At 41.9% G+C, this 13358-nt stretch overlaps 3 protein-coding genes across 4 annotated transcripts in view; 1 reads left to right on the top strand and 2 right to left on the bottom strand.

Moving 5' to 3' along the window:
- LOC311042913 (H-2 class II histocompatibility antigen, E-S beta chain-like) overlaps positions 1–13358 on the bottom strand; it is a 165674-nt gene that overhangs the window by 80503 nt on the left and 71813 nt on the right. The window lies entirely within an intron of this gene.
- The window catches only part of LOC311042915 (H-2 class II histocompatibility antigen, E-S beta chain-like), a 138264-nt gene that overhangs the window by 80503 nt on the left and 44403 nt on the right, over positions 1–13358 (bottom strand). The window lies entirely within an intron of this gene.
- The window catches only part of LOC311043225 (rap guanine nucleotide exchange factor 1-like), a gene marked incomplete at its 5' end in the record, with an annotated part of 40653 nt that overhangs the window by 1734 nt on the left and 25561 nt on the right, over positions 1–13358 (top strand). Inside the window, 5 exons of the mRNA XM_084054401.1 lie at positions 503–984; positions 3535–3625; positions 3736–3790; positions 5263–5439; positions 13039–13218. Coding sequence (XP_083910527.1) covers positions 503–984; positions 3535–3625; positions 3736–3790; positions 5263–5439; positions 13039–13218 — 985 coding nt within the window. The remainder of the gene's footprint in view (positions 1–502; positions 985–3534; positions 3626–3735; positions 3791–5262; positions 5440–13038; positions 13219–13358) is intronic.

A 13358-nucleotide genomic window follows, 5' to 3' on the forward strand; every position in this document is an offset into this window, starting at 1 on the left:
ATTTGATATTTCATTCAAAAACTATTCTGGAACTCAGTTTAAGTTTTCAGCTGTTTATTGTTATAGGCCAGCTACCTGTCCATGTAATACATTGTAATTCACACTTTTTGATTTGAGCTAAAAAAAAACATTATTTTACACTTTGGCTATATATCTGCTATTTTTGAAAAATCGAGAAAATGTGTGCAAATTAATATATTTATATTCTTTTAAAGTGAACATTTTTTAACTCAAATCTTTGCTTCCCTGGAACAACATATTTTGAGATGGGGGACATATCATTTTGGGGGTCCTTGACATGAAAAGGTTTGAGAACCACTGATATAGAAACATACGCTTTTCAGAATACTGTTAGGATTTAGAGGACATAAGTAAGATACCTCAGGTCTTAATGGGTTAAAGGGGGGACATTGGAACTGGACCATTGTCCCTGTTTGAATCTGTTGAGGGTTAACTAAATAATCTGTCTGTCTGTCTGTCTGTCTGTCTGTCTGTCTGTCAGGACTTGGTGAGGCTGGCCAATGAAACGCCACGTGGCTGCGCTCCCCCTTCTCCCAGCCCCAGCCTATCGGACGTGACTTCTGAGCTTCCAGCCAATGAGGGAACGGGAGCGAGTCGCCAGGACCTCACCTCCGGACCGCCCACTGAGGAGGTGTCGGCTCCCCCTAAACCCCCTAAGCCCCTCCCCCTGCCAAACGCGCAGGTGGATGATAAGCCCCTCCCCCTGCTAAACATGCAGATAGTTGATGATAAGCCCCTCCCCCTGCTAAACATGCAGATGGGTGATAAGCCCCTCCCCCTATTAAACATGGAGATGGATGATAAGCCCCTCCCCCTATTAAACATGCAGGTGGCTGATAAGCCCTTCCCGCTGCTAAACATGCAGACAGATAAGCCCCTCCCCCTATTAAACATGCAGATGGATGATAAGCCCCTCCCCCTGGTAAATATGCTGACGGATAAGCCCCTCCCCCTGCTAAACAGGTGAGATACATACAATTGTCTATTTATGGATGTTTGGATTTTTTTGTGAAGCATGTTATTGTTTTAGTGAATTAAGTACTTTACTTAATTACACCTTTGAGGAATTTTTACTTTACTTGAGTATTTCCAATTTCCAACACTTTTACTTCTACTCCACCACACCTCAGAGGCAAATACTGTACTTTTTACTCCACTGCAATTATTTGAAACCTTATAGTTACTAGTTACTTTGTAGATTTTGATATTTATTTTGGAAAACATACATTAACCACTTCAGCCCTATTTACATTTCGGCCATTTGAAAATAGCCGATCTACAAGCTCACAATGCGTTGCGATGCATTGTGAGCTTGTAGATCGACTATTTTCAAAATATATTTATACATTTGAAAACTTAAAATGGGACATTCTGCATAATGAGTACTTTTACTTTCGGTACTTTAAGTACATTTTTTACACTTTTTGTGTACATTTTGAATTCTGGACTTTTACTTGTAACAGAGTATGTCCATATTGCATTATTGATACTTTTACTTAAGTAAAATATGTGAGTACTTTTTACACCACTGGCGGCAACTATATTTTCCAGCACCTTGGAAAAGGAAGGGTTGGAGATAGGCCTGTAGCTGGCCAGAACCTCCGGTTCAAGGGGGGTGGCTTTTTTCAGGAGGGGTCTTCCTTGGGCTGCTGGCAACCGACACAAAACGCTTTGCGCCGATTGGTTCAGTTTGAGATATTAGCTCCAGACTCTCACACACACACACACACACACACACACACACACACACACACACACACACACACACACACACACACACACACACACACACACACGTATGCACGGACAGGGTGAAAACATAATCTCTGGCCCCGCCTTCGGCAGGTGGATAATAATAAATAAAACGATAATAATAAACAATAATACAAAACAACAATATATCAAACTATTCTAAAATGATGTCACTGAGCTCTACAGTTCAAAGACAGGAAGTTGATCAGTTCTGCTCAGGAAGTACACTTGCCACACAGCGTGTGTGTGTGTGTGTGTGTGTGTGTGTGTGTGTGTGTGTGTGTGTGTGTGTGTGTGTGTGTGTGTGTGTGTGTGTGTGTGTGTGTGTGTGTGTGTGTGTGTGTGTGTGTGTGTCTGTGTGCGTGCCTGTGTGTCTGGTGGTGGTGGCGGGGGGGGGGGGGGGGGTGAGAGGAGAGGAAGAGAAAGAAGACAGAGAGAAAAGAGAAGTGGTCTTTAAAAGAGGAAGTTAGATAATAGACAACAGAGAGAGAGAGAGAGAGAGAGAGAGAGACAGCAATATAAAATGTAAGTGAAAGTGTATGAGAGGTCATGATAAATAACTCATGTTTTTTTATGTTGTATCACTATTAACCCATTAAGACCTGAGGCCCATTCTAAAAATGCCTTCTAAATCAGTAGCCTGGGATCAATACCATTTACTGGTTTCTGATCTGGTAAGAGCAGAAATATCTTTACGTCATCAGGCGGCCGGAACCAACGACCGGAACCTCCGGCGCCGTGCGCCTCCAAAATGATTCCCCCTAGTTTAAAACGTGTTTAGTTTGGTACGTTCATCTTTTATTCTAACTCGTAGCGCGACTAGCGCGACTAAACTAATTGATTCACATTATGTGGGGAACATAAACAATGTGATGCCAACCGGAGCTAACCACCGAAACACGATTCTTTTTTTAATCTGTATCTGTTTTCTAAACCGGATCACATGGGCCAGTTTAAAACGAACAGCAGGCTTTCCTCCACGGTGGAAAGACTGGTGACACTAGCCTGGCGTGAGGTTACTAAATCAGTAGTTCTCACACTTTAAAGATTTGTCAATTTTTTTAAAAGAATAGCAGATGTACAGATGAGAAAGCATCTGTGTGTCGTGTTAGACTTGTGCGTTGGCTATTCAAAACAAGTAGCAGATCTACAAGCTCACACAGCGCATCACTTTGTGCCACGCTGTGAGCTTGTAGATCTGCTATTTTTGAATAGTCAACGAAAGCCCAAATCTAAAATGACACAGATTCTTTACCGGTTTTAATGGTTGATATTTTAACAGCACAAACACACTGTAAATATTGTGAATCTGGCTATTTATATTATCTATTAGGATATCTATGATAATAATTGTTTTAAAAAATCTGAACATATATTTGCATGTGTCTGTCTGTCTGTCTGTCTGTCTGTCTGTCTGTCTGACTCTCTGTCTCTGTCTGTCTGTCTGTCTGTCTGTCTGTCTCTGTCTGTCTGTCTGTCTGTCTGTCTGTCTGTCTGTCTGTCTGTCTGTCTGTCTCTGTCTGTCTGTCTGTCTGTCTGTCTGTCTGTCTGTCTCTGTCTCTGTCTCTGTCTCTGTCTGTCTCTGTCTGTCTGTCTGTCTGTCTGTCTGTCTGTCTCTGTGTGTCTGTCTGTCTGTCTGTCTGTCTCTGTGTGTCTGTCTGTCTGTCTGTCTGTCTGTCTGTCTGTCTGTCTGTCTGTCTGTCTGTCTGTCTCTGTCTGTCTGTCTCTGTGTGTCTGTCTGTCTGTCTGTCTGTCTGTCAGTGTTCCAGCTCTTCCTCCTAAGAAGCGCCACTCTTTGAAAGTCTCCGCCTCCTGTAGAGTTGCCGTGGTCGCACCAATGAGACGAATAGAGGTACACACACACGCACGCACGCACGCACGCACGCACGCACACAAGCACACACATGAATGAATAATGCTTTTATAGTTTATGATGATTGTCTTTGTTTGTGTGTTTACCAGGAAACTGAATGTTTGAAGAACACTTCTGGAGACACTTTGTATTCAGAACCACAGGGTAAACACACACACACACACACACACACACACACACACACACACACACACACACACACACACACACACACACACACACACACACACACACACACACACACACACTGGTTCCCGTCAGTGTCAGATCGTTTCTAGTCAGCAACATAAAACAGGAAGTGGGTCCCACTGCTACTTCCTGTGTGCGGTTGGGCTAGCGAGGTGAGGCTCACTGCTGCCCCCTGCTGGTTGTCATTGCTGGCCAACATGTTTGTTTAGGTAATATTTAAGTTAGTTTGTATTTAAGGCTTCACAAGTGAAGTCTTAAACACAAGGGACAAGTGATCGATAGGAGGGAGGAGTTTGTATTTGTAGTTTTGGGGCGTGAAGTGTTCCTTTAAGCCTGAGTGAGTTATTGTAGCTTGTAGAATGACACCGGGCACACATTGGAGTATTTCCAATTTTCAGTACTTTTATACTTATACTTTATACTTATCCTTCTATAGCACTGCCACCAAGGAATGGAATAGTCTAACCCCATCCCTCAAAAAATGCAGTTCGCTGGGCTCATTCAAAACAGCCCTAAAAACTCATCTTTCTGGAGGCCTAAAGAGGAGCTAGTACCAGTTTCCCTGTAGACAGACGACCCCCCCCCCCTCCCCCTTTTTTTGTACATACTTTTTATTTTATTTTCTAATGTTTTTTTTGTTTTTGTTTTTTGTATATATATTTTTTTGTACACAATGGTATTTTTTTCCCCCTCTGTATTCTTATGTTGATTATTGAACTGTTTGGTTGCTACTATATATGTCTATGAAATTAATTCAAGGACCCCAATGGAAACAAGCCCGCAAGGACTTTTTTGGCCGGACCTTTTAGACAAAAGTATTATAAATGTAACTGTGTTGTTTTACATTCTTTTTGCCTAATAAAAATTTCAATCAATTTCAATCAATACTCCACTACATCTCAGAGGCAAATATTGTACTTTTTACTCCACTACAATTATTTGACAACTTGAGTTACTAGTTACTTTGTAGATTTTAATTTTATTACAAAACATACATTAACCACTTCAGCCCTATATATATATTTTGGCCATTTGAAAATAGCAGATCTACAAGCTCACAATGCGTTGCGATGCAACGCATTGTGAGCTTGTGAAATGGTGCATTCTGCATAATGAGTACTTTCACTTTTGGTACTTAAGTCCATTTTTATGCCAATACTAAATGTACTTTTACTCGAGTACATTTTGAATTCCGGACTTTTACTTGTAATGGAGTATCTCTAAATTGCAGTATTGATACTTTTACAAAATTAAGTACAACATTTGAGTACTTTTCCCACCACCGCCAGCACACAACATTGTCTAAATCAGACCTAAATAATGTCTTTACACAACAGGGAGCACACAGCAATACATTTATTTTCAGAATATTTCGATTTGATTCTCTCTCTCTCTCTCTCTCTCTCTCTCTCTCTCTCTCTCTCCAGATAAGGACTTCCTTCGTAAAGATTTCTCCAGTGATGACATGGACCTCCCTCCTCCTCATCCTCCTCCTCCTCCTCCTCCTCCTCCCACTTCTTCTCCTCCTCCTCCGTCTCCTCCCACCTCCCTTCATTCCTTTCCTCCTCCTCCTGCTCTTCCACAGAAGAGGCGTTCTGTTCAAGGTGATCACATGACTCTGAAGACATCCATTCAGACACTAGGCTATACATTACACATCCATTCAGACAGTAGACTATACATTATACATCCATTCAGACACTAGACTATACATTAGACATACATTCAGACAGTAGACTATACATTACACATCCATTCAGACAGTAGACTATACATTACACATCCATTCAGACAGTAGACTATACATTAGACATACATTCAGACAGTAGACTATACATTACACATCCATTCAGACACTAGACTATACATTAGACATACATTCAGACAGTAGACTATACATTACACATCCATTCAGACAGTAGACTATACATTATACATCCATTCAGACACTAGACTATACATTAGACATACATTCAGACAGTAGACTATACATTATACATCCATTCAGACACTAGACTATACATTAGACATACATTCAGACACTAGACTATACATTAGACATCCATTCAGACAGTAGACTATACATTAGACATCCATTCAGACACTAGACTATACATTAGACATCCATTCAGACAGTAGACTATACATTAGACATACATTCAGACAGTAGACTATACATTACACATCCATTTCAGACAGTAGACTATACATTACACATCCATTCAGACAGTAGACTATACATTATACATCCATTCAGACACTAGACTATACATTAGACATACATTCAGACAGTAGACTATACATTACACATCCATTCAGACAGTAGACTATACATTACACATCCATTCAGACAGTAGACTATACATTATACATCCATTCAGACACTAGACTATACATTAGACATCCATTCAGACAGTAGACTATACATTAGACATCCATTCAGACAGTAGACTATACATTAGACATCCATTCAGACAGTAGACTATACATTAGACATCCATTCAGACAGTAGACTATACATTAGACATCCATTCAGACACTAGACTATACATTAGACATCCATTCAGACTGTAGACTATACATTAGACATCCATTCAGACACTAGACTATACATTAGACATCCATTCAGACTGTAGACTATACATTAGACATCCATTCAGACAGTAGACTATACATTAGACATCCATTCAGACAGTAGACTATACATTAGACATCCATTCAGACAGTAGACTATACATTAGACATCCATTCAGACTGTAGACTATACATTATACATCCATTCAGACACTAGACTATACATTAGACATCCATTCAGACACTAGACTATACATTACACATCCATTCAGACAGTAGACTATACATTATACATCCATTCAGACACTAGACTATACATTAGACATCCATTCAGACAGTAGACTATACATTAGACATCCATTCAGACAGTAGACTATACATTAGACATCCATTCAGACAGTAGACTATACATTAGACATCCATTCAGACAGTAGACTATACATTAGACATCCATTCAGACAGTAGACTATACATTAGACATCCATTCAGACACTAGACTATACATTAGACATCCATTCAGACACTAGACTATACATTAGACATCCATTCAGACTGTAGACTATACATTAGACATCCATTCAGACAGTAGACTATACATTAGACATCCATTCAGACAGTAGACTATACATTAGACATCCATTCAGACAGTAGACTATACATTAGACATCCATTCAGACTGTAGACTATACATTAGACATCCATTCAGACACTAGACTATACATTAGACATCCATTCAGACAGTAGACTATACATTAGACATTCATTCAGACACTAGACTATACATTAGACATCCATTCAGACAGTAGACTATACATTAGACATCCATTCAGACACTAGACTATACATTAGACATCCATTCAGACACTAGACTATACATTAGACATCCATTCAGACACTAGACTATACATTAGACATCCATTCAGACACTAGACTATACATTAGACATCCATTCAGACACTAGACTATACATTAGACATCCATTCAGACAGTAGACTATACATTAGACATCCATTCAGACACTAGACTATACATTAGACATTCATTCAGACAGTAGACTATACATTAGACATTCATTCAGACAGTAGACTATACATTAGACATTCATTCAGACAGTAGACTATACATTAGATATCCATTCAGACACTAGACTATACATTAGACATTCATTCAGACAGTAGACTATACATTAGACATCCATTCAGACACTAGACTATACATTAGACATTCATTCAGACAGTGGACTATACATTACACATCCATTCAGACAGTAGACTATACATTAGACATCCATTCAGACAGTAGACTATACATTAGATATCCATTCAGACACTAGACTATACATTAGACATTCATTCAGACAGTAGACTATACATTAGATATCCATTCAGACACTAGACTATACATTAGACATTCATTCAGACAGTAGACTATACATTAGACATCCATTCAGACAGTAGACTATACATTAGACATTCATTCAGACAGTAGACTATACATTAGACATCCATTCAGACTGTAGACTATACATTAGACATTCATTCAGACACTAGACTATACATTAGACATCCATTCAGACAGTAGACTATACATTAGACATTCATTCAGACAGTAGACTATACATTAGATATCCATTCAGACACTAGACTATACATTAGACATCCATTCAGACAGTAGACTATACATTACACATCCATTCAGACACTAGACTATACATTAGACATCCATTCAGACAGTAGACTATACATTAGACATCCATTCAGACAGTAGACTATACATTAGACATTCATTCAGACAGTAGACTATACATTAGACATCCATTCAGACTGTAGACTATACATTAGACATTCATTCAGACACTAGACTATACATTAGACATCCATTCAGACAGTAGACTATACATTAGACATTCATTCAGACAGTAGACTATACATTAGATATCCATTCAGACACTAGACTATACATTAGACATCCATTCAGACAGTAGACTATACATTACACATCCATTCAGACACTAGACTATACATTAGACATCCATTCAGACACTAGACTATACATTAGACATTCATTCAGACAGTAGACTATACATTAGACATCCATTCAGACTGTAGACTATACATTAGACATTCATTCAGACAGTAGACTATACATTAGACATTCATTCAGACAGACAGTAGACTATACATTAGACATCCATTCAGACAGTAGACTATACATTAGACATCCATTCAGACAGTAGACTATACATTAGACATCCGAGTTACAGACCCATAAGGGTCCATTTGGTTCCTAACTACCCATCATTTAGCTGGGGATCCCAGGCCCCACTTTTAGAACCACTGTCCTACACTGTGTGTGTGTGTGTGTGTGTGTGTGTGTGTGTGTGTGTGTGTGTGTGTGTGTGTGTGTGTGTGTGTGTGTGTGTGTGTGTGTGTGTGTGTGTGTGTGTGTGTGTGTGTGTGTGTGCGTGCGTGCGTGCGATAGCATACATTTGTTTGTTGTTACTTGTCAGCACTCATTAGCATGCTCTATAGCAACAAGTATTGCCAAACAGCGCCCAACTACTGCTATGTTTGCTATGTTTGTCCACTAACACGGTCGTGGAGGCTCTGCTTTTGCCCAATGACCAATTTAATAAGCTTCGCTGGGCTTACACACCTGAAGCAAATTAATTAACCAGTGGAGTAACACGCGAGCACTGCCGAGCGGCGCTCGCCACGACACACACTCAGTCTCTGTCTGAGTGAATGAGAGGCAGCGCGCACGTCAAGGTCTGAACACCATGTGAAACCCGACACCTACCCCCCCCCCCCCCCCCCCCACACACACACACACACACACACACACACACACACACACAACTCTTGAGTCCTGCAGCTGCAGCAGCGAGACATCTTACCACTCAAACAGAGAGCGTCTCCTTTCAAACTCCTACCTTTCATTTTCAACCTTCACATGTGTCTCCTTCTCTAATAATCAAAAAGTGCTATATATTTCATCTCGCAATTTACTTCCGGATGGTTCGTTTTGCACTTTTTTTGCCACATCGGTCACGGGAAAGAAATAAGCGCTGCCGTGGTCTATGGAAACGAGCCCAAAAGTGCACCCAAATAAGCCCAAAATCGCTTATACAAACAGTCAGACCTGGCAACGCAGCCTACGCCAATCATGCGTGACAGATCTACAAGCTATGGGGCAGAGACGCCACCGTATCTTAGCAACAACTACAGCGCTCACTCTCATTGGTCGTGTCACGCTAAGAGCAGTCTCCAGACAATGGCATCGCAGAGAGCTTGCTGTTACTGCTGTAGCCATCACAGTCAGTCGCAGCGACGCCGGACAGGGCGCTGTGATAGCTGCCATGTCGCTAACGCTAACGTGGTTGTCATGCCTGCAGCGGCTGTGCACTCACTTTGTCAACAATGCACGTTCGTGTGGGGAATGTCAATATTGCTGCTCAGTCAGTCCATTGTAGATGGTGAATGTTTGTGTGTGTCTTCTGGAGAACTATGTAGCTCCACAGCAACTACAGTAACTAACGTAATGGCAGGACCGCCCCGTGCAACGCATGTTAGGCTGCATTATGGTCATGTAGTAATTTCAGATAATTTCGCTCCGATTAGAGCAGTGCTTATCAACCCTTTCAGGCCGCCCCCCCCCCCCCCCCCCAAACAAACGCACTTGATCTGGGGACCCCCCCATTCTGTTTGACTCCGTTCCACAAGTAAATATTGTGAAAATAGCCGATCTACAAGCTCGCAACGCCTCACGTTGAGAGGCTTTGTAAGCTTGTAGATCGGCTATTTTCTACATGATTGCCTCTTTCTTAGATTCTTTGACAATGTGGCCCATGCTTTCATAGTATAGTTTGTTGACTACTTTTGTTGCAGAAATGGTCATTTCCTTTACTTTTATTGTCTCCGCCAGGCCCAAAGGCATGGCGCAAGACTATGTTTCACCCCCTGTCCGTCCGTCTGTGATAGCTAATCTCTCACATCGTTGACTTGATCGCAGCAAAATAACAGCCCGATGTGGAGAGTCAGTGAGAGCTGGATAAACGAGGTAAAATGTGTCAAAAGGAGTCTGTACGGCTGTCGATAAATGAACACATGACGTCGGTGGGAGAGGAGATATTGTCTTTTGGACAAACAGCAGCGTGGTGCTGATGTTTGTTGTGTGAAGCAGCTTAATGTCAGAGTGTTTGTGTTGGAGCGCCTCAGTGCGGCTGCAGAGTTCATGTGCAACCTCTTCCAGAGAGAGACAGAGACACTAGAAACTCTGCTGGGGAAAAAAAACACTGCTGGCCATTGACTTTCATATGGACATTGATCTACACACTGCAGGTATATCTGCTATACACACAACATCAAACTACACACTGCAGGTATGATGCAGCGTTTGCATTACAGCCAGCATGCCAGCGTAGTTCCAAGGTGGGCTAAACCATGTGGACCCCATGTCAGCAATCTCAGCGGCATCCACTTCAGTCCCAACTGCGATGCCCATGCAGGCTATAAGTAGCTTCTACCTGGCCCTTAGGTGGGCCCCAACTAGCCATGTTTATGTGGGACCAAGGCGGGTCCTAACTGGGTTTGCCCATGCAGGCTTTAACTGGGTTCTACCTGGGCCCTAGGTGTACCCTAACCAACCAGAGTGCAGTGCCCATCGCTCCAATTGTTGTGATGTCAGGGCTCTCAATAGTGCACATTGGTGCAGGAGGAGGGGCCGCAGGGCGACCGCACACATCGCTGAACCAATGGTAGCCCACGGATGTTTCCTCTGGGGATTTACAATCTGCCCCTCTATGCCACATATCATCCGCACTACAGGGTCTTCACTGACCGAGCCACGGCCCCACTGACCCTCATGACGCTACGCCACTTATATGAGTTGCCAAGTGGCCGCGGGCGCTACGTGGGCGTGGCCGTGGGCTAGACGCGAGCCCCCGCGTAGCGGGGGCGAGCTTCTAGTAGAGGCAATCATCGGCTGTTCACACCGGCGCAATTTTGATATCGGGACTGATACCGATTAATTAAAAAACAACTATATCGGCCGATATATATCGTATATATATATATATATATATATATATATATATATATATATATATATATATATATAGGGGATGTATATCGCACATCCCCTATATACTGTATATGGCAAGCTTAATTTTATTGCTGCTACAAAATATTTACTCTCATGTACACAAGATGTAATAAAGAAACCTTGAACATTACAAAATGTCTTTGGCCTACAAATATATAAACTTTGGTCAGTGCAATGAATGGAGGATTTAACCTTACAAGAGTAAAACTTTTTTGGTACTAAACCCAAAATACTAAAAACACAACATCCAATCATTTATGATAGCTCTCACTCACCAAATTTTACTTTAAAAGGAAAAAAAGGAAAGAGACAGTGCCTCAGTTTCACCGATTTATTTTTGGAAACATACAACTTGTTTTGCTTTGATGTCATAATAAAGAAACCTCAAACTAAAAAACAGCACACACATGTTCAATTTGGCCTACAAATATATAAACTTTGTCAGTGCAATGAACAGAAGAGTTGGATTCACTTTCCCAGAAAAATACTTTAAAAACTCAATTAAAAGATTTGTTTGTCTCTGTCAGAAACCTTGGTGCTGGTGGTACTGCGTAACAATGCAGTTGTCTGTTTCGCGTTCTGTTTCTCCCTTACTAACTTTCAAACTCACGAAATAGTCTTTGTCCTTTTGTGGCGATTTCTTCATGGTTGGTCTCAAGGTGACGTTTCATCTTACGGGGGAACCATAGCACTGTTTGCGAGCTTGTCTCCGCACACGATGCACAGTGGAATAGGATTAGATGGGTCTAATCCAGGGGTCTTCAACAGGGGGTCCGGGACCCCTAGGGGGTCCTCAGAGTTACTACAGGGGGTCCGCCAAATCTTTGTGTGATATGTTTTTTTATTACCTTAACCACTTGACTCCTAGCATCCCTTTTCTGAGGAGAACTTTAGCCAAAAATAGCAGATCTACAAGCTCACAACGCCTCGCGCTGCGAGGCGTTGTGAGCTTGTAGATCTGCTATTTTTGGCAAAGGGGTAATAGATATAGAGGGGAAAAAGAGCAGACCAAGTAAACAAAAAAAGTATAATCTGAAACACAATTTTATACAATATAGAGGGGGTCCCTGCTTCATCTCTCTCTCAGCTAGGGGGTCCTTGGCCTGAAATCGTTGAAGACCCCTGGTCTAATCTTCATGGGTCCCCCATAAAAGTGAAGCCAAACTTCATGTAGTCATCACGGTACAGTCTGGCTTTCTTTTTAGTCGTCTTGCTTGTCGCCGTTGTTGTTCCCGGCGGCACGGCAAGGACGCTGGCGGCGGCGGTGCCGTTGTGTCGGCACCGCCGACACAACGTCATCGTCATCGTCATCTTGTAGTAATACTGAGTGCCACATTTAACCCCTTGTTTGTGCCAAATCTGGGTTGAACGTGAAAAAAGTGGAGCTCCCTCTGGTGTTGTGATTGTGGACCTCATTGATGTTTGTCAATCCATTCAGACATTCAGACAGTAGACTATACATTACATATATTGTACATACTGTAGAATACGGTGCATTAATACACTTAGGACTATTTGTTCTATAGGTATCGTTATCCCTCAGGCTACACCCCCCGCTGGAGATGACCCCGCCCCTCTGCACAGAAGCCCCTCCCAGCACGAGCACGTTCCTGTCTTTGATGATGACCATCTCCATGGCAACCCTTTCTCCTCCCCCCTCTCTCCCAGTGGAAGCCCCCCTCCCCTTCCTGAAAAGAAACATCACAGTGAGTACACACACACACACACACACACACACACACACACACACACACACACACACACACACACACACACACACACACACACACACACACACACACACACACACACACACGTTGTGTTTCTTCTCATTGTTTATGTTTAG

This window comes from Gymnoscopelus microlampas (assembly GCF_963454915.1).
Source record: "Gymnoscopelus microlampas genome assembly, chromosome: 4".
NCBI lineage: Eukaryota > Metazoa > Chordata > Actinopteri > Myctophiformes > Myctophidae > Gymnoscopelus > Gymnoscopelus microlampas.